Below are 19,581 nucleotides of genomic sequence, written 5' to 3' on the forward strand. Positions count from 1 at the left end.
AACTTAAAAAGTTGAAACAAGATTTAAACAAAGAAAATGTTTTTGAAAAATTTTTAGAAGGTAAGACTCAAAGAACACGAAAATTCACCAAGAACATAAACAAAAAGACTCAAACTAAGAACAGAGATTAAACAAAGAAAGGGCAAATATTTCTTGTAAAAGGTTTAAGAAGTTTTGGGAATTGAAAAACAGGAACATGTAATACTTTAACCAAGAACAAGAATTAAACAAAGAAAAGAAAAATATTTTTGAAAAGGTTTTTAAATTTTTTTTAAAAATTGAAGAAGAAGAAAATAAAAATAAAAGACTAACAAGAACACAAACAAAGAGACTCAAACAAAATCAAAGATCAAACAAAGAAAAGAAAAATATTTTTGAAAAAATTTTAATGATTTTCAAAAATTGAAGAAGAAGAAAACAAAAATAAAAGACTCAAATAAAATAAAAATTACCTGATTTAGGGAGCAAGACAATCTGTCAGTTTATCCAAACTCGAACAATCCCCGGCAACGGCGCCAAAAACTTAGTAGCATGAATCCCCACACTTTCATACTATTGTACCAGCAAGTGCACTGGGTCATCCAAGTAATACCTGAGCGAGTCAGGGTCGATCCCACGAGGATTGTTGGCTTGAAGTAAGCTATGGTTATTTTGCAGATCTTAGTCAGGCAGATCAGAAGGTTGATAGATAAATATTTGTGAGATTATGAAACTATGAAGACATATAACTAATAAAGCAAAAGGGGTAGAAAATACTAATAGGAATAGGGTTAAGGATTAGAGTTGCGTTGTCTTTCTAAATTAACTCTGGTATTACTGTCTTCTTTGCTTGTGAATGATCTTCTTCTATGGTAGCCTGTATGTGATCAACACCATGGGCCGTGGTCATTGATCTCCTCTGCTATAGATTGAACGCCATTGGCCATGGTCATCCAATCTGATGAAGGGTGAAGCGCTAGCAGGTCATTCTCCTGGCGATCCTACTCAAAACGCCACAGACAAGATCAAATCTTCCGGATCTGAGGATGCTACTTCTTAGGATTCTAGCCTATACCACGGAGGCCCTAATCTCCCCCGGAAATCGGCTGAACTAGTGTCTCGAGAAGTTCCCAACGAAGTCGTGGATTAGCCGTCTGAGAGATGTATAAAAATAGTTGTTGGCTCGTGCTTTCCAGTCACGTATTCACATGAACCCAAGTAGACGTGGGTGTTTATCAGGCACGTTCATCTTAATGTGATGAACAGAGTTGATTGTCTGATCATCCTATTCACCACGATGAAGATCGAGTATACATCTTAAAGATAAATCAAACACGGGTCGACTAAGAAACAGTAATAATTTTATTAATTCATAGGACTCAGCAGGGCTCCTCCCCTCAACCTAGGAGGTTTAGAAACTCATACTAAAAATAAAATACTTGTAAAACGTGTATGATGGTAAAAAGTGTTCGAAGAAGGTTTAAATAACATAAATAAAATCCCTTAAATACTAAACAGATGACTAGTAACGGTAAAACAGTCTATCTAGTGCTAAAATTCACTTTTGGGGCCCACTGGTGAGTGTTTGGGCTGAGCTTTGATGAGATTCTTGTGCTATGAGGTTCTGGGCATGGAACTCCAGCTAGGGTTCCTCTTTGGGCGTTTGGACGTTGGTCTCTGCTCTCTGGGTGCTGGACACCAAGAAGGGGGCAGGAAGCTGATGTCAGTTTTGGGCCTTCTAATCCGAAGCAAAGTATGGACTATTATATATTTCTGGAAAGCTCTGGAAGTCAGATTTCCATAGCCATTGAGAGCGCTCCCTTTGGATATCTGTAGCTCCAGAAAATTTTTTCCACATGCAAGGAGGTCAGATCTGGACAGCATCTGCAGTGCTTTCTCTGTCTTTGAATCAAACTTCTGCTCCAACTCCTCAATTTCAGCCAGAAAATACCTGAAATTGTACAAAAACACAAAAACTCATAGTAGAATCTAAAAATGTGAATTTAACACTAAAACCTATAAAAGCTAAATAAAAACTAAGTAAAACATACTAAAAACTATATGAAAATGATGCCAAAAAGCGTATAAAATATCTGCTCATCATGCTTCTTTACCGTCATTAGCTTGACAGACAACACCTTTACGGAGGTTCATAAGGGCTCAGTGATGACAAGTCATCTTAGGCTAGTTTCACAAGCCTTTTTCATTAGTTTGTACTTGGTTTTCATGCATTTTTAGGCAATAAGTAAGTGTTTGAGTGAGAATTTCATGCTTGACTTGCTTCAATCAAACATTAGTAATTTTATGCATTTTTCATTAGATTTCTTGCTAGATTTAGTTGATAATATGAATGATGCAAGATTTGATGATTATGCCAAGGCTTTGACGTATCTGTTTGGTTGATGATAGGTGAAAAGATGAAGGAAAAGAAGTAGAAAACACAAAATAAGCTCAAAAGAAGAATTCTGGACACATTTTGGAGTTTGAGCACGCTTTGGAGCCTTAGGCTACGCTTTTAAAAGCGTGGCCCATGATTTAAACAAGGAGCGCTCTTGGCGCCAGAACGCCACGACGCGCACGCGTAAAAGATGCTTACGCGTCGGGCAGCAAGTATTGAAGACCCATGCGTACGTGTGCATGACGCGTTGATGGGTGGAAATTAGATTTTCACACAAACTCATCGGCAAGTGTACCGGGTCGCATCAAGTAGTAATTACTCACAAGAGTGAGGTCGATCCCACAGGGATTGATGGATTGAGCAATTTTAGTTAGGTGATGAATTTAGTTAAGCGAATATTTGATAATTTGAGTGATTTTGATCTACAGAAGCTAAATTGCAAGAAAGTAAAACTACAGAAGGTAAATTGAGCAGAAAAGTAAAGTGCAGAAGAAGTAAATTGCAGTAACTTAAAGTGCAAGAAAGTAAAAGAGCTAAAACTTAAATTGCAAGAAAAGTAAATTGCAGAAACTTAAAGTACAAGAAATGTAAATTGCTGAATCTAGATTGCTGGGAAATGTAAATTGCATTAAGAGTAAAGGGATTTGGGTGCTAGGATTTGGAATTGAACAAGAAATTGCAAACTAGAGTAAATAAGAAAGCTCTGAGATGCAAGAATTTAGATCTGGATCTCAGTAGCAAGAGCAGGAATGGAAAATTTCTTCAAGAAACAAAACAGCAAGAAAACTTAAGTCAATTATGAATTCCTAAAGAGAAATTGAAGATCAAAGAAGATCAATGAGATTAGAAAGTAGGTCTAGATCTCAATTACTCCCTTGATAAAGCAGAAAAGAAATTGCAGAAGAAAATGAAATTGAAAACAGCAAAAAGAAACTTAGATCCAATCCTTCAATTCCCAAAACTATATGAAAGAAAAGCAAAGATGATTCTTAGATTAGGAATTAATGGAGCTCTTCAATCTCAATTCAAAAACCCAAAAGTAGAAGTTGCAGAAGAAGAAAATGAAAACAGAAAACTAAACTCAGATCCAATTCTTAGAACAATTGAGAAGAAAAGTGAAAGATGATTTTCAGATTTAGAATCAATGGAACTCTTCAATCTCAATTCAAAATCCAAGAACAGACAGTAAAAGTTGCAAAAGAAAAGAAAGTGAAAATAGAAAGAAAACTAAATCCAATTCCCAATTCCCAAGTTCAAAACAATTGTAAATTAAAAGTGAAAACTAAAAAATGAGCTAAAAGTCCCCTTACAAATCAAACTTAATCCTATTTATACACTTTCTATTTTGGTCTTCAAAGCTTGGAGTGGGCCTTTTGGTTTTTGGATTTGAGGAAAGATGGGTCCGGTTGGATTTGGTTCAAGTTGGGTTGGAGGCATAGGTCAGCTCCCAGGGGAGCTCTCCGTTTGGTCTTGTGAACTCTACGTTCACTCTTGGTTGGTGAGCCTTGGTGCCAATTCTCCTTGCCTAGCGTTCACTCTTTGAACGCTACGTTCAAATTGTGAACGCTACATGATGCTGAGCCTTCCTCCCAATGAGAAGCACAAAAACGTTGGCTAGAGTGAACGTAGCGTTGCCTTTTTCAAACGCTTCTTCCTTGGCCAGCAATTTGGTGCGCATGGGGCAGCTCCAGTATAGTGCTCCGTTGCAACTCTTGAGCGCTACTCCTTTGTTTTGATGATGTGCCTTGCTTTCCTTGGCCAAGAGAGGCACGAAAACGTTGGCAAAAGGGAGCGCTATGTTCGAATTTTTGAGCACTACCCCTCCTTGTCTTTATGTGCACTCAGCTCCTTGGTGCCCCCTCTTCGAGCGCTACGTTGCATCCTTTGAGTGCTGGCTTGTCTTGCTTGGTTGTGTGCCTTGATTCTTGGAGCGCTACGTTCAATGTTTTGAACGCTGGCCCTTGTGAGCCTTGCTACGCCATGCTTTCCTTGGCCAAGAGGGGCACGAGAAAGTGAAAGAAAGGCAACGTAGCGTTCTCTTCTTTGAACGCTATGCCTTGATGATTGTTTCATGAGTTTGGTTCCTTTGTGAACGTCATGCTTTAATGTCATGGGCCACGCTTTTAAAAGTGTGGCCTAAGGTCCAAAGCGTGCTCAAACTTCAAAAGTGTGCCAAAAATTTCTCTTTCCATCATTTCTTCACCTACAAGCAACCAAACAACTAATCAAAGTCCCACCAAAATCACTAGATCTTTGCATCTTTTAATTAATCAATCAATTCTAGCATAAAACCTATGATTTTGTGTAAAATAATTGATGTTTGATTGATTCAAGATAATCATGAAAATCCACTCCAATTACTTACTTAGTGTACAAGAAAGTGCATAAAAACTAATGAAACTAACGAAAAATACTTGTAAAACTAGCATAAGATGACTTGTCATCATGCGTACGCGTGGAAGTGATTGGCGTTCATTTGCAAAGAGAACGCTACGTTCAGTAAGCCAACGTTTTTGGGCAGATTCAAATTTGGAGGTGAAGTTTTGCAATCGACGCGTACGCGTGCATGACGTGCACGCGTCGTTGTGACTTACATGAAGAAGGACGTGCAAGCGTGGGTGGAGCATCAGCGTGGAAATGGCATTTTTGCGATACACGCGTACGCGTAGATGACGCGTACGCGTGGTGTAGCGCTCAATTGAAGAACGATGCGCTCGTTTGGTGAACGCTGCAAGGGACGCGCGCACGCGTCGATGTGTCAGATTTCCAAGGCACGCGTAAGCGTGAAGGACGCGTACGCGTGAAAGGCCCAAAACGCAAAAAGGACGCGCACGCGCAGAGGACGCGTACGCGTGGGTGTAAAAGCGTTCCGCTTACTTAATGAACGCTACGCTCTCCTGGAAGTGCAATTTTGGCTCAATTAATCTAATTCAAAGCCCATTGAAGCACCAAAGCAAGCAGAGCCCAGTGACATCTCTCAAAGGCACAAGACATAGTTAGAATAGGAATTTCATTTACTTGTAATTTGTTTACAATTTCATTTTCATTTTGTAAAGCCTATATAAAGGCATCAGTTTCATTTCATTAGAGAGCGCTGGAGTAGGCTGCATTAGTGGTAGGCAGTAGTAGGAGTAGGAGTAGGAGTAAAATAGAAGGTTCTCTTGATATAATTTTTCTTTTCGGCACCTTACATTTCTTCTGTCCTAAATTCAGTTTTATTTCAATGCAATTTTCAATTTCTGCAATTCTCTTCTACAAATTTACTTTCTGCCAATCTTATATTTTGTTCTCTTGAGCTTGATTTACTTTCCTGCAATTTTATTCTTCTGCAATTGTTCTGAGATCTGATTTACTGCTTCATTTAATTTTCCAGCATCCAATTTTCTTTACATTTGCTGCAATTTACGTTTCTTGCTCTTTAAGCTTTTACTGATTTACATTCTGCATTTTAAATTCACTGCAATTTACTCTCTGTTTGTTAAATTTCACCCAATTCACCACTGTTAGCTTAACTAAACTAATCACCTAACTAAAGTTGCTTGATCCATCAATCCCTGTGGGATCGACCTCACTCTTGTGAGTTATTACTACTTGATGCGACCCGGTACACTTGCTGGTGAGTTTGTGTGGAATCGTTTTTCCCTCATCAAGTTTTTGGCGCCGTTGTCGGGGATTGATTTAGATCGACAATGATTAAGTGGGTAAGAAGTCTAGATTAAGCATTTTCTTTGTTTTTGTTCTTTTAATTTTTTGTTTTAGGATGATACCAAGGTGTTTGAGTTATTGCCTCACTAAGAAATTCTCACCTGAGACATGAATTTCAATTTTCATTGGTGATGTATTTTACAAAATTCAAATGGAGTTCAAGTCATCTTTTGATCAAACAAATTTCATGGGATATTACTCACCACCACAAAATGATCCATATTAGTACCCTAATGGTGGCTGGGAATATCACCAAAAAATCACATATTCTGGGCAACCCAATCAATAGGGATATGCTTCAGAGCCACAAGATGATCAAGACAATTTCATGAGATATATTGCCCACCACCACAAGATGATTTAGGTCATTATCCTCATGGTGACTGGGAATATCAACAAGGAATGAGAGAGTATGAACAATCAAGTGAAATGAACTACTTCCCAGAGCCACAAAGTGACTCATACTATTATGACACGCACACAAATAATGGCTGGGAAGGGAATTGTAATGATTCACATTCTAACCATTTAAAGACATTATCACTTGACTATGCTGTCAATACGTACATGGAAGATTGTTCCTCCATGCCACAAAATAATCTACACTGTGATGAATTCAACAATCACTCAAGTTGTGGGTGGAGGGATCAAAACCAAACAGCATTCAATAGTTCATACTCCACTCATCAAGAGACATCATCAATGGAGTGTGTTTTCAATAAATTCATGCAAGATTGTCCCCCAATGCCACAAGATGATCCACACTGTGATGAATTCAAAAATTCTTCAAGTTGTTCTTGGGAGGATCAAAATCAGAGAGCACTCAATGTGTCATACTCCATTAATCAAGAGCCATCATCGCTTGAGCAATCCTTCAACTCATTTATGCTAAATTGTCCAACCTCACCTCCCATATTTTTACTTGAAAATTTTTCATCACTTGATTTTTCCTCAACACAAAATTCCCCCCAAGATCCATACGACTCAGTTCACCAAAATTCATTCCATTACACAGAAAACTCATATCAACAATCACCAATTTCATAACTCACAAGATTCATTCCATACCACTCAAAACAACTTCACCACAATACCCACACATCCAGAAACTCATTCTCAGCCTTCATACCTTGAGCTAGCATTTGAACGATACTTACAAACATCCATAGACTCTTGGATAGAACAAGAAACCCTCTGCAATAAGATGGATGGATATTTAGAGCAGGCAAGGAAAAACAAAAAAGTGCTAAGCAAGGAAGATGAAGACCAATTGGTAGATGTGAAGAAGGAAGTGGAAGAAGAGGCCCCTGCATCAAGTGAAATTTCAATGGAGGAGGAAGTGGTGGAGGTATTCGAACCTGAAACTGCATATCCACAGAAGCCACTTGAGATGACAAAGGAACATGAAAACTCACAACCCCCACAAACTTTCCTGAACCAAAGACTCCCAACACTTAAATCTGTGATTGAAAAATATGAAGAGGAGATGAAGAAATCCTGGGAAGAACAATAAACCTCTTCCATGAAAGTGCTATTAAATCAAATGTTGAGTGCAAAAAAGGAAGTGGAAGAACAAGTGAGGAAGACAATCAAGGAAGTCAATACTCAAGTGAGGCATAAAGTTGCATAGAAGAAGGGCTCATTGAACCACCAATGCATGAAGCTCTTGATGAAGAGAACACTCCAGCAATCACACAACCACCAAGTCTTGATATACAAGAAGTGAAGGCAACCAACAACAACACCGAGAAGAGGATTGTGACCAAGCCACAATTGATCATATCCATGAAGAAGAAAAGGTCAACTGCAAGCAATCCCACCTCTGAACCTCTAGCAAGCAAGCTCAATCAAGCCATTTACAAAAGGAAGCTTGCTGGGAAGAGGCCAAGAAAGGGGGCACTGGCTGGCTCCTCTCTACCTTTGAGGTCATTCCTCTTGACAAACTAGAAGAAGAGGAAGAAAGTCATCAGCTACAGGTCAGTAGTTTTACTTTATTAGTTATTTCAATAAAGGAGTTAAGTAGATTTCTCTGTATTACAAGGAGCTAAGTTTGGTGTTGCACACCAAAATAATTAAGGGGTGAATGCTGGATGCTAAGTTTGGTGTTCCACTAAAATGTTCATTAAGAATACATTACACCCTCGGAATGACTAGTATCGGCTCAAAACAATCAGAAGAACTACTTAATAATTGTTTAGTTTTTAGTTTTCAGTTTGTTTTCTAATTCATAGTCTGTCTTCTAGTTCATAATTTATTTTCTTAATAAAAGTACTTGATGTTTCATGCATGTATTTATTCTGCTGCATATAGAAGTAGGCAAGGAACTAAGTTTGGTGTTCCCACACCAACTTAGGTTCAGGAAATCACAAGCATACATGCATGCTAACTATTTCTCAAGTGCTTGGGGAACAAGCAACTTTCAATATCTCTTGTAGGAAGTCATTCAATCTCTTGGAGGGAAAGATACATCATCATATGGATGGATAAAGGAAGGACATGAACCCAACAATGATGATGACACAGAGGAAACAAATGGACTCTAAGAGGTTGTATTGTTCTCTGACTGACTTTAGCTTAAATATGCTAATTAAAAGTGCAAATGTCCCATGTTGATTAGTGTCCTATTAGAATTATTTACTGTCTGTTTGTTTTCATGCTGTTGTGTCTTGCTAGTCTAAGTGCTTGATTCACTTTCATCTTACTTGAATTATATACTTCGTTCCTCATGCTTGAATAAAAGAAAAATAACTGTGAAATAGAGAAAGAGTAAAAGTCTGGTCTGATATGAGACAGAATAAGGTTATGTGGTGGTATGTGCCAGTTCATTAGTCGATTTATAAATAAGGCTGAATGTTGGCATGACTATGTGATATGAACTTGAGTTGCATTTCATGAGACTTGACAAATGAAAGGGGTCCAAAATAAAAGAAAAAAAATGCAAGAGAAAGAAAAAAAAAAGGAATAAACAAGGCTGGGCACCAATGGCTTGAGATTTGGATATATGCATGTGATGTTCTTATACAAAGATAAGCTTGGATAACTAGGCCTAAAGGGTGCTTCATCACCCGGCAACTTGGGTTAACTAACTCGGGATTGCTAACCAAAAGTCCACCATCAAGAGCTACTTTGAGACAAAGCATTTAGTAACCCAAAGAGGTGCTGGGCATCAATTTTCAAATAACAAAACAAAGCTAAATTCCTGTGATGTGTGTGTGCTAAGGAGAGGCTTGAGCAATTAAGCCCATAGGGGTGTTTCAACACCTAGCATCTTGAACCAACTGGGGCAGAAATGTTGGCTGAAAGCTTACTCTAAAGAGCTGCTTTACCATATAGCATTAAGCCTCAGCTAAGCAATAAACCTCAAGCAAAAGAAAGAGAACAAGAAGAAAAAAACTAAGGACCAAGCAATAACAAGTCTCATTTTTTGTGTAATTCAAGTAAGGATCCAAAGGGATGTTGATGTCTCAGCCACAGAATAGAAATCTCTAAGATATCATGCATGAAAACCGTATTAACCAGTATTGAATGTTTTTTTTTTTCAAATAAAGACTTATACTCTTCTCCATCTTCATTCATTCTTGTTCTGTCTTACTGCTTGCTTGGGGACAAGCAAGATTTCAGTTTGGTGTTGTGATGACAAGTCATCTTAGGCTAGTTTCACAAGCCTTTTTCATTAGTTTGTACTTGGTTTTCATGCATTTTTAGGCAATAAGTAAGTGTTTGAGTAAGAATTTCATGCTTGACTTGATTCAATCAAAAATTGGTAATTTTATGCATTTTCATTAGATTTCATGCTAGATTTAGTTGATAATATGAATTATGCAAGATTTGATGATTATGCCAAGGCTTTGACGTATCTGTTTGGTTGATGATAGGTAAAAAGATGAAGGAAAAGAAGCAGAAAACACATAATAAGCTCAAAAGAAGAATTCTGGACACATTTTGGAGTTTGAGCACGCATTGGAGCCTTAGGCTACGCTTTTAAAAGCATGGCCCATAATTTAAACAAGGAGCACTCTTGGCACCAGAATGCCACGACGCACACGCGTACAAAACACTTACACGTCGGGCAGCAAGTATTGAAGATTCACGCGTACGCGTGCATGACGCGTACGTGTGGAAGTGATTGGCGTTCATTTGAAAAGAGAACGCTACATTTAGTAAGCTAACATTTTCGGGAAGATTCAAATTTAGAGGTGAAGTTTTGCAACCGACGCACACGCGTGCATGACGCGCACGCATCGTTGTGACTTACCTGAAGAAGGACGCGCAAGCGTGGGTGGAGCATCAGCGTGGAAATGGCATTTTTGCGATACACGCATACGCGTAGATGACGCGTATGCGTGGTGTAGCACTCAATTGAAGAACGCTGCGCTCGTTTGGTGAACGCTGCAAGGGACGTGCGCATGCGTCGATGTGCCAGATTTCCGAGGCACGCGTAAGTGTGAAGGACGCATACGCATGGAAGGCCCAAAACGCAAAAAGGATGCGCACGTGCAGAGGACGCGTACGCGTGGGTGTAAAAGCATTCTGCTTACTTAATGAATTCTACGCTCTCCTGGAAGTGCAATTTTGGTTCAATTAATCTAATTCAAAGCCCATTGAAGCTCCAAAGTAAGCAGAGCCCAGTGACATCACTCAAAGGCACAAGACATAGTTAGAATAGGAATTTCATTTACTTGTAATTTGTTTACAATTTCAATTTCATTTTGTAAAGCCTATATAAAGGCATCAGTTTCATTTCATTAGAGAGCGCTGGAGTAGCCTGCATTAGTGGTAGGCAGCAGTAGGAGTAGGAGTAGGAGTAGAATAGAAGGTTCTTTTCATATACTTTTTCTTTTCTGCACCTTACATTTCTTCTGTCCTGAATTCAGTTTTATTTCAATGCAATTTTCAATTTCTACAATTCTCTTCTGCAAATTTACTTTCTGCCAATCTTATATTCTGTTCTCTTGAGCTTGATTTAATTTCCTGCAATTTTAATCTTCTGCAATTACTCTGAAATCTGATTTACTGCTTTATTTAATTTTTCAGCACCCAATTCCCTTTACATTTGCTGTAATTTACATTTCTTGCTCTTTAAGCTTTTGCTGATTTACATTCTGCATTTTAAATTCACTGTAATTTACTCTCTGTTTGTTAACTTTCACCCAATTCACCACTGTTAGCTTAACTAAACTAATCACGTCACTAAAGTTGCTTGATCCATCAATCCCTGTGGGATCGACCTCACTCTTGTGAGTTATTACTACTTGATGCGACCCGGTACACTTGCCGGTGAGTTTGTGTGGAATCATTTTTTCTCTCATCACTCAGATCTTCACTCCTCATTGTGAACTTTCTCCGTGTGCTCTCATGAATTAGTTAAACATGTTCTAGAGACAGGATCTAGTTCACAGTGTGTCGTATGACTAGACTTCTTGTGAAGACTACTCTCATGCCAGGTGAGAAGTCTTCAGTAGAAATTTTCTTGTTCCTCCAGCCTTTGGGTACTTTCTTCTTGAGACCTCCTTTCTCAATGGTGGGTGGTGAATGCCCAACACCAAACTTAGGTTTGATGTCCGGTGGCTATGCATGGCTCTCCACTAAGAGAGAAGGTGGAAACACTAAGTGCTGTATGCTAGTACCTCCTCCTTTGTCTGAGAGAGAATGAGGATTGGGATCTTAAACAAAATATGATCCTCCCATAATCTCAAAATTATCTCTCCTCTCTCTAAATCAATCAAGGCTCTCCCAGTAGCTAGGAATGGCCTTTCTAGGATGATGGAATCATCCTTTCCTTCTCCAGTATTCAGTATCACAAAGTCTGTAGGGAGGTAAAGGTCTTCAACCTTTACAAGGACATTCTCCACCAATCCATGTGCCTGTTTCAGGGACTTGTCTGCCATCTCCAGTGAGATCCTTGTAGGTTGTGCCTCTTGAATTCCCAGTTTCTTTATCACAGAGAGAGGCATCATATTTATGCTTGATCTAAGGTCGCATAATGCCTTCTCAAATGTAATGTTCCCTATAGTTCAGGAAATCAGGAAGCTTCTGAGATCTGGCAATTTTTGTGGTAGCTTCTTTTGCACTAATGCACTGCACTCCTTGGTCAGCACCACAGTTTTATCTCCCCTCAGGGCCTTCTTCTTAGAAAATATGCTTTTGAAACAGGCCATATAGGGAGGTTTCTTCTCCAACACCTCAGCAAAAGGAATATTGATTTGTAACTTCTTGAAGACTGCTAAGAATTGAGCAATTTGCTCATCCTGAGTCTCCTTTTGCACGTTTAGAGAGTGTTGTACTTCAGGCTCCTTTATCTTCACTGGGGCGTGTACTAGTGCACTCCCAGTCTCCTTTTGAGCCTCTTGCTCTTTCAAATCCTCCACAACAACCTCCTCCTTGGGTTCGGCCTCCTCTCCCATAGTGAGGGCCTTGCACTCTTCTCTTGGATTTACCTCTATGTTGCTTGGAAGAGTGTTGGGAGGTCTCTCAGGTATCCTACTGCTCAACTAACCAACTTGTATCTCCAAGTTCCGAATTGAGGATCGAGTCTCTTGCATAAAGCTATGAGTGGTCTTGGAAAGGTCAGAGACTATTGTGGCTAGGTCAGAGAGACTTTACTTAGGCGTCTCTAATTGCTGCTGAGAGGGTTGGAACTGTCTGTTGTTGAACCTATTTTGATTGGTTCCACCCTGATTATTGTTGAAGCCTTGTTGAGGCCTCTGCTGCTCTCTCCACCCAAAGTTAGGGTGATTCCTCCATCCTTGATTGAAAGTATTTGTATAGGGATCATTATTGAGATTTCTGAAGGATTTTTCCATGTAATTCACTTCCTCCATAGTGGTCTGAGCAATATCACCAACGTCTCGTCCATAGAGTGCATCTTGAGTGTTGACAGCTGAAACCTGCATCTTACTTAAGTGTTGGGAGATCATGCTAATTTGCTAGGACATAAGCTTGTTTTGAGCCAAAATTGCATCCAGTGTTTCTACTTCCATGACTCATCTCTTCTGAGTGGTCCTAGTGTTTATAGGGTTCCTCTCAGAAGTGTACATGTACTGGTTGTTGGCAACCATCTCAATCAGCTCATTTGTCTCCTCAGGCGTCTTCTTCATGTGTAGTGAACCACCTGCTGAATGGTCCAGTGACATCTTGGCCATCTCCAAGAGGCCATCATAAAAGATCTCTAGCCTGGTCCAATCTGAAGTCATGTTGGGAGGGCATCTCCTGATCAGCTGCTTGTATCTCTCCCAGGCTTCATAGAGGGATTCTCCCTCTTTCTGTCTGAAGGTCTGGACTTCCACTCTAAGCTTACTCAGCTTCTGGGGAGGAAAGAACTTGGCCAAAAATCCAGTGACCACCTTGTCCCATGTGTCCAGGCTCTCCTTGGCCTGAGAATCCAGCCATAGCTTTGCTCTATCCCTTACAGCAAAAGAAAAGAGCATGAGCTTGTAAACCTTGGGGTTCACTCCATTAGTCTTGACCGTGTCACAGATTTGTAGGAAGTCAGATATGTATTTATTAGGGTCCTCCTGTGGGAGTCCATGAAAATGATAGTTCTGTTGCACCGGAGTGACCAGTTGAGGCTTGAGCTCGAAATTAATTGGCACCTATGGCAGGTACAGATATACTATGCCCATAGAAGTCAGTAGTGGGTGCAGTGTATGAGCCAAGCACCTTCCTTGCGTGCTCTTCAGCGTTCGGATTAGCTGCCATAGTGGTCTCTGCAGCTTCCTTCTCAAAGGTTTCTATGAGATTCTCTCTGGCTCTGTAAGCTTTAGTTTATTGCAAATGCCGCCTTAAGGTCCTCTCAGGTTTAGGATCAAATTCAAGAAGGGATTCCTTATCCCTGTTTCTGCTCATAAACAACAAGAAACAAAGAAAAAGTGGAGTCTCTATGTCAGAGTATAGAGAACTCCCAGTGAGGTATCCAAAAAAGAAATAAAGTAAAATAAAGTAAGCAATTAACTAAAAAGAAAATTCAAAAATAAAAATGCAAGATCTAATCTAAAAACATTTTCGAAAATTAAAATAAAAGGATTTAAAATTTTCTAAATTCAAAGAGAAAAAGGAAATACTAAGGGACACCAAACTTAAAATTTGAAATTAAAGGAAAATAGACAATACTAATTTTGAAAATTTAAGGAAAACACACTAACAGACACCAAACTTAGAATTTGAAATTAAATAAAAATAAAATAACTAGAACAAAGAAAAATTCAAAAATAAAGGGAAAGATAAATAAGATAAAAACCGAAAATTAAGAAAAATAAACAAACTAGGAATCAAAAGTTAAAAAGAAAAATAATTAAACAAAAACTGGTAAAAATACCTAATCTAAGAAACAAGACAACCGGTAGTTGTCAATCACGAACAATCCCCGGCAACGGCGCCAAAAACTTGGTGCGCGAAATTAGAACTCGCACAACTTTACCGGCAAGTGCACCGGGTCATTCAAGTAATACCTCAAGTGAGTGGGGTCAATCCCACGAGGATTGTCGGACTGAGCAAGCAATGGTTATCCTGTTGGATTTAGTCAGGCAAACAGTAAAAGATGGTTGTTGGTGTAAAACGCATAAGTAGTGGAAAACAAGTAAATAAAGCAAATAAATAGGGTTGTGTAAAACAATGATGAGAAAACAGTTAAGGCCTCGGAGATGTTTACTTTTCCAGATTAAAACGTCTTACCAACTATTTTAACAATGAATGATTTATTCTATGGCAAACCATAAGTGATTAGACCCTAATCTCTTAGCGATTTAATCTCCTCTAACCCTCACCAAAAACCACTCTCGTGGCCATTCAATTCAATTCAGAGGGTGAAGTATGGAAAACCAGTTTAGTGCCACAAAAACCTCAATTACCCAAAGCTAACAGGATTTTATGTCACGTATCCCAATTAGTTCATGTAATTAGCAGTTTAGGAGGAGTGTTTTCAAGTTGTAGCTCAAGCGAGATAGCTCTCTCGAGAATCACAAGAGCTCATGTAGATAAGGGTCATACTCTCGTTCCACCCAAATTTATAAGATTAAGAATGAAAACAACACCTTAGAAATGAATCAAACATTAATTAAAATAGAAGAATAATAATCTTAATCCATAAAAATAAACAGAGCTCCTAACCTTAACCAGGAGGTTTAGTTGCTCATAACTTACAAAAAAAAAAAATAGGTTTCTAAAAAGATGCGGAAGGAAGATCCTCCTAAACCTAATTGATCTCCTCCTTTAAATACTAACCTAATAATAAATGCTAACCTAAAATATATTATTTTAAAATAAAAGATTACAAAGATAAAATTAAATAAAACTAATAAGTGCTAAATCCACTTTGGAGGCCCAATTGTTGTGTGACTCGGACTGCAGGCTGGCGTTCAGCACCAGGATTGGGCGTTGAATGCCAGAGAGGGAAGCGCACCTCTGACTTTATGCCCCATGCTGGCGTTGAACACCAAGTGGGCATTCAGCGCCCAGGGGGGAGCTGACAGCATTTTCCTTTCTTGCTCCAGGCTTCTCCAAACTGCTCCGAATTTCACCTAAAACTATAAAAATACAAGAAAAACTCAAAGTAGCATCCAAAGGTTATTTTTACACTAAAACCAAGTAAAAGTAATTAAAATCTAACTAAAAATAATATAAAAACATCTAAAAAATGGGTATAAGATGCTCACGCATCAGTTTTCACATTTAGGCAAAATTTTAGAGAGTAATCACAAAAGTATTCTATTTAAGTGAATAAATGCGTGTTTATGTGATGAAATCCACTCAATTCAAATCAAAATTTACCATCAAATATGGATTCATCAACCACCCACATCTCCCCCAACACTTGAATATACTTTCTTTGGTCCTAGTGAATCAGGGAGTTGTATGGGGATTGCTTTTTAGTGGGTACCCATTTTTTCCTCATGTCCTCTGAAGTCATTTCTCTTAACCAACTGGAAGGAAAGGAAGAAATAGCAAGAACCAACCATCAAGCTAGTGACGCTAAAGAAGTGCTTGTTGGGAGGCAACCCAACGTTAGGTAATTTCTTTTAACTTTTCTTTTCATTTTGCATCATGTTGCATATGTATTTCATGGATTAAGTTTGGTGTTGCTACACCAAATGATGCTTGCATTTCACTGGATACTTGGCCCAGCCTCTCATTGATTGTGTCACACCAAGTTTGGTGTTCTCACACCAAGTTTGGTATTGCCACACTTTACCCATACAAGGTCCACTCCTCCCGTGCTAATACATTAGCAACAGAGTTATTTTGCTTTATTTTGTATTTTCTTTCATTTTGTTTTTAATTTTGTTTATTTTATTTGAATGAGCTTCTACCTTACTTCCTTATTTCCACTAGACAATCATGATTATTCCTATTTCTATCAGCACTATTTTTCTTTGTTGCTTGAGGACAAGCAATCGTTCTAAATTTGGTGTTGGAGGATATACTCTACATAGCCTAAAAGGATGATGAAGATGATGGCAATGAGAACTAAGGTAGTTGAATTCTAATTGCTTCCTTCCTTTTTAATTATATGCATATGTTATCCTATTCTATCCTATATAATGCATTTATGAGTCCTGTTAGTCAAGTGCATATCATTACTTATCCATCACAACCCACAATTATAATTGTGCTTGCTCCTAAATGTGGGTAAGGATCATGTGCTAAGAAATAAAAAGGGCGTGAACATAGAGAGCATGACAATGTAAGTTTGGAAGGCCTAACTAATGAAGAATGTTCAACACAAGTTGAGCTAAATTGTGTGGGGCGTTAGTCTAGAGGATTATTATGGGGTCTTTACACTTGACAAAGTCTTGAAGGAGCAATATGTAATGCATAACAATTAATAAAAATGGGTTGAAAGAGAAGCCAAAGCCTTTGAGTACCATTGACAAAGGATCCGAGTGAAGTGGTTGTGGTGCTTATGTATCAAGCAAAAGCTTGAACACAAATATTTAGAGTCACGGCTAGGCTCAAGGTGAAAAGCACCCTCCCCCTCTCCCTCCAAAAGAAGAGAAAGCCAAAGGCTCTGAGAATTAATGATGGGGAATGTTAAAAGGACATTGTAAGCTCAAAGAGCTCCCCAATCAAGTGCTTGTGGTATTTCTGTGTCGAGCAAAGCTTGAGACAAAATATTTAGAGTCACGGCTAGGCTCAAGGTGCAAAGCACCCAATGAAAATAATCTATGAAAGGAAAGTAAATAAGCTTGCTTCAAGGTGATGATTCAAGGAAGGATTCTATAATCTAATCTGGACAGAGGCCTTGAAAGATTATAACGAATTGTGTTGAATTGTGCATAAGTGAAACGGCTAACTAAACTCATTTGAATTGCAACCATTCACCCTTGTATTTTAAGGTTGGAAAGTTTGATGACTAAACCATGATTCTTTGCTTGCTTGAGGACAAGCAAGATCTTAAGTTTGGTGTTGTGATGCATAAGCATCTTAAGTTGTTTTTAGTTATTATTTCATTGAATAAAGTTAGTAATTTTCTTATTTTTATTAAGATTCTTATGCTTTTAATCTATATTTCTTGGAGTTACTTTGAGCTTTGATTTATGTAGAAAAGTGTTGAAAACTTAAAGAAAAGAACAAGGAGGAACTAAGAATTGAAGACAAGTGCAAAGAGAATTCGTAGATGCTGTCAACCCTGACCTCTTCACACTCCAACAAGCATAACTTGCTCTATAGAGGTCCGAATGATGCAATTTTAGCGGCATTAGAAAGCCAACTTCTAGATATTTCTAATGATATATAATAGTCCATAACTTCTCTCTGGCTTCATGGTGCTAAACGTCAAATCGCGTCCCACTCACCATTCCATGCGGGAGGAGCGGCATTGAACGCCAGAAACTGGCGCTAAACGCCAGATCCTGCAGCAAGTAGTGCGTGAATTGCATCAATTGTGGCATTTAGCACCACCAACGCCAGCAACGACCCAAGCCCATGATTACACTGATGTTAAGCGCCGTTTCTAAATCCTTTTGGGGGACCTTCTCTTCTCCCCTTCGTTCCTTTTTCTCGTTACACACAAAATTAGGATTTTTATTTTTTGCACCATGAGCAACTAAACCTCCATTAGGAAGGTTACGAGCTCTATTTATTTTAATGGATTAATACTATTGTTCTTTTATTTTGATTAATTCATTGATTGTTATTCAAGAATTGAGTTTTGTTCTTCATCTTAAGGATGATAGTATATTGAAAAATAACTTTAATCTGATTGAACTCCTCTGAATCTTGGAAAAATTAAAATAATTGGAATTAAGCTTGAGACTCTTTCTCATAATTCTTCAATTGTCTGAAACTAATGTGATAAGTGACATAAAATCAATTAGGATTGGTTCTTGAGAATTGTGTGGCCTTTTAAACCGGAAATTGTATTTAATCTCTTAACATAATTAATTGTTCAGGGAATTGACGGTTGATTATGTTAGGAGAAATTGAATTGCCAAGGGATTGAAGTTCAATTACTTAGGATTTGCTATTAATTATATCTCTGCATGATCAAAGTAGATGATAATAATTATTAATTCAGAAATTTAAATATCTTTGACACCTTAACTTTTCTCTCGTATTATCTCTTTACACATTTACTGTTTACTTTATTCAATTCACTGGTTTATGCTATTTGCTTTTGAAAACCCTTGATTTTGATTGTCTGACTAGAATAATCAGTTGACCATTGCTTGCTTAATCCATTAATCCTCGTGGGAACGATAGCCCACTCCTGTGGTATTACTTGATACAATTCGGTGTACTTGCCGGTAGTTTGTGGTTTTGACAATCCGCATCAGAAAACCATTAATAAGAATGAAGAATAAAGAATAAATAATCTTATTATCCAAATCGAAATCCCATAGTACAACATTTTATGTAGGTTATAATAATTCGAATAAAGAATGAATTATCTTATTATCCATTAAAATCTTACTGATGTTAAGTTAAACATAGAGAAGATTTGACACATATGATTACAAAGAGCCGGCATCATAAGATGATTAAAGATGTTGGTATGTTAGTTGGAAGTGACAAATAAATTAATAATAGGATAGTACCTATATCATAAATACAAATTTTGTAGACGTTATCAGCGAGAAAGGGTTCATCCATGGGGAGAGGAATGTGTCCATCACAATAGCTCAAACTCCTCTTCTCAAGCATCCTAAAATAAAAAAAAAAAGTTGCAAATGTCATGAATGAATATGCGAATAAACAAGAAGGTTCATGCCTCAATACAGAATAATTGTTATGACTTTGTATGAGCATCAATTAGAACATTACATAATGATTTAAAAAATAAAAGAAAAAAAAAATACACAAGGAAGGAGAAAAGGCGAAAAAGAATCAGACACTAGCTTTAACAAAAGTCAATATTAATGCAATCAACTAATCAATACCTCCACTATTTGGGACAGACGAAGATCAGTACATTTCAATATCACTAGTTTAATACTTTCCAGTTCCTCATTTGTTGCTCATAGCATTCAGAGAAGCAGCTGAGAACAGAGAAGGAGTCAAGGCAG

At 38.1% G+C, this 19,581-nt stretch overlaps 1 protein-coding gene and 1 non-coding gene across 2 annotated transcripts; one reads left to right on the forward strand and one right to left on the reverse strand.

Annotated features, from left to right (window-relative positions):
• Positions 1–11,688: 11,688 nt before the first annotated feature.
• LOC148550940 (uncharacterized) lies at positions 11,689–12,486 on the reverse strand. Its single transcript, XM_088494673.1, has 2 exons — positions 12,234–12,486; positions 11,689–12,089 (listed from the first exon to the last, which is right to left on the reverse strand). Exons 1-2 carry the CDS (start codon positions 12,484–12,486, stop codon positions 11,689–11,691), a joined length of 654 nt encoding a protein of 217 aa, XP_088350799.1.
• A 782-nt stretch (positions 12,487–13,268) lies between these two features.
• On the forward strand, positions 13,269–13,377 carry LOC148550941 (small nucleolar RNA R71). The gene has a single exon (XR_015892802.1). It is a non-coding gene; the product is annotated as a small nucleolar RNA R71 (small nucleolar RNA).
• Positions 13,378–19,581: the final 6,204 nt, after the last annotated feature.

This window comes from Arachis ipaensis, chromosome B7, assembly GCF_059453495.1.
Source record: "Arachis ipaensis isolate K30076 ecotype BB chromosome B7, ASM5945349v1, whole genome shotgun sequence".
Taxonomy (NCBI): domain Eukaryota; kingdom Viridiplantae; phylum Streptophyta; class Magnoliopsida; order Fabales; family Fabaceae; genus Arachis; species Arachis ipaensis.

Coding starts and splice junctions, on each gene's coding strand:
- LOC148550940 (XM_088494673.1), bottom strand. CDS start 12,486: ATGGGAGAGGAGGCCGAACCCAAGGAGGAGGTTGTTGTGGAGGATTTG. Junction 12,090..12,233: donor GAAACCTCCCTATATGGCCT/GTTTCAAAAGCA, acceptor CCTGAACTATAG/GGAACATTACATTTGAGAAG.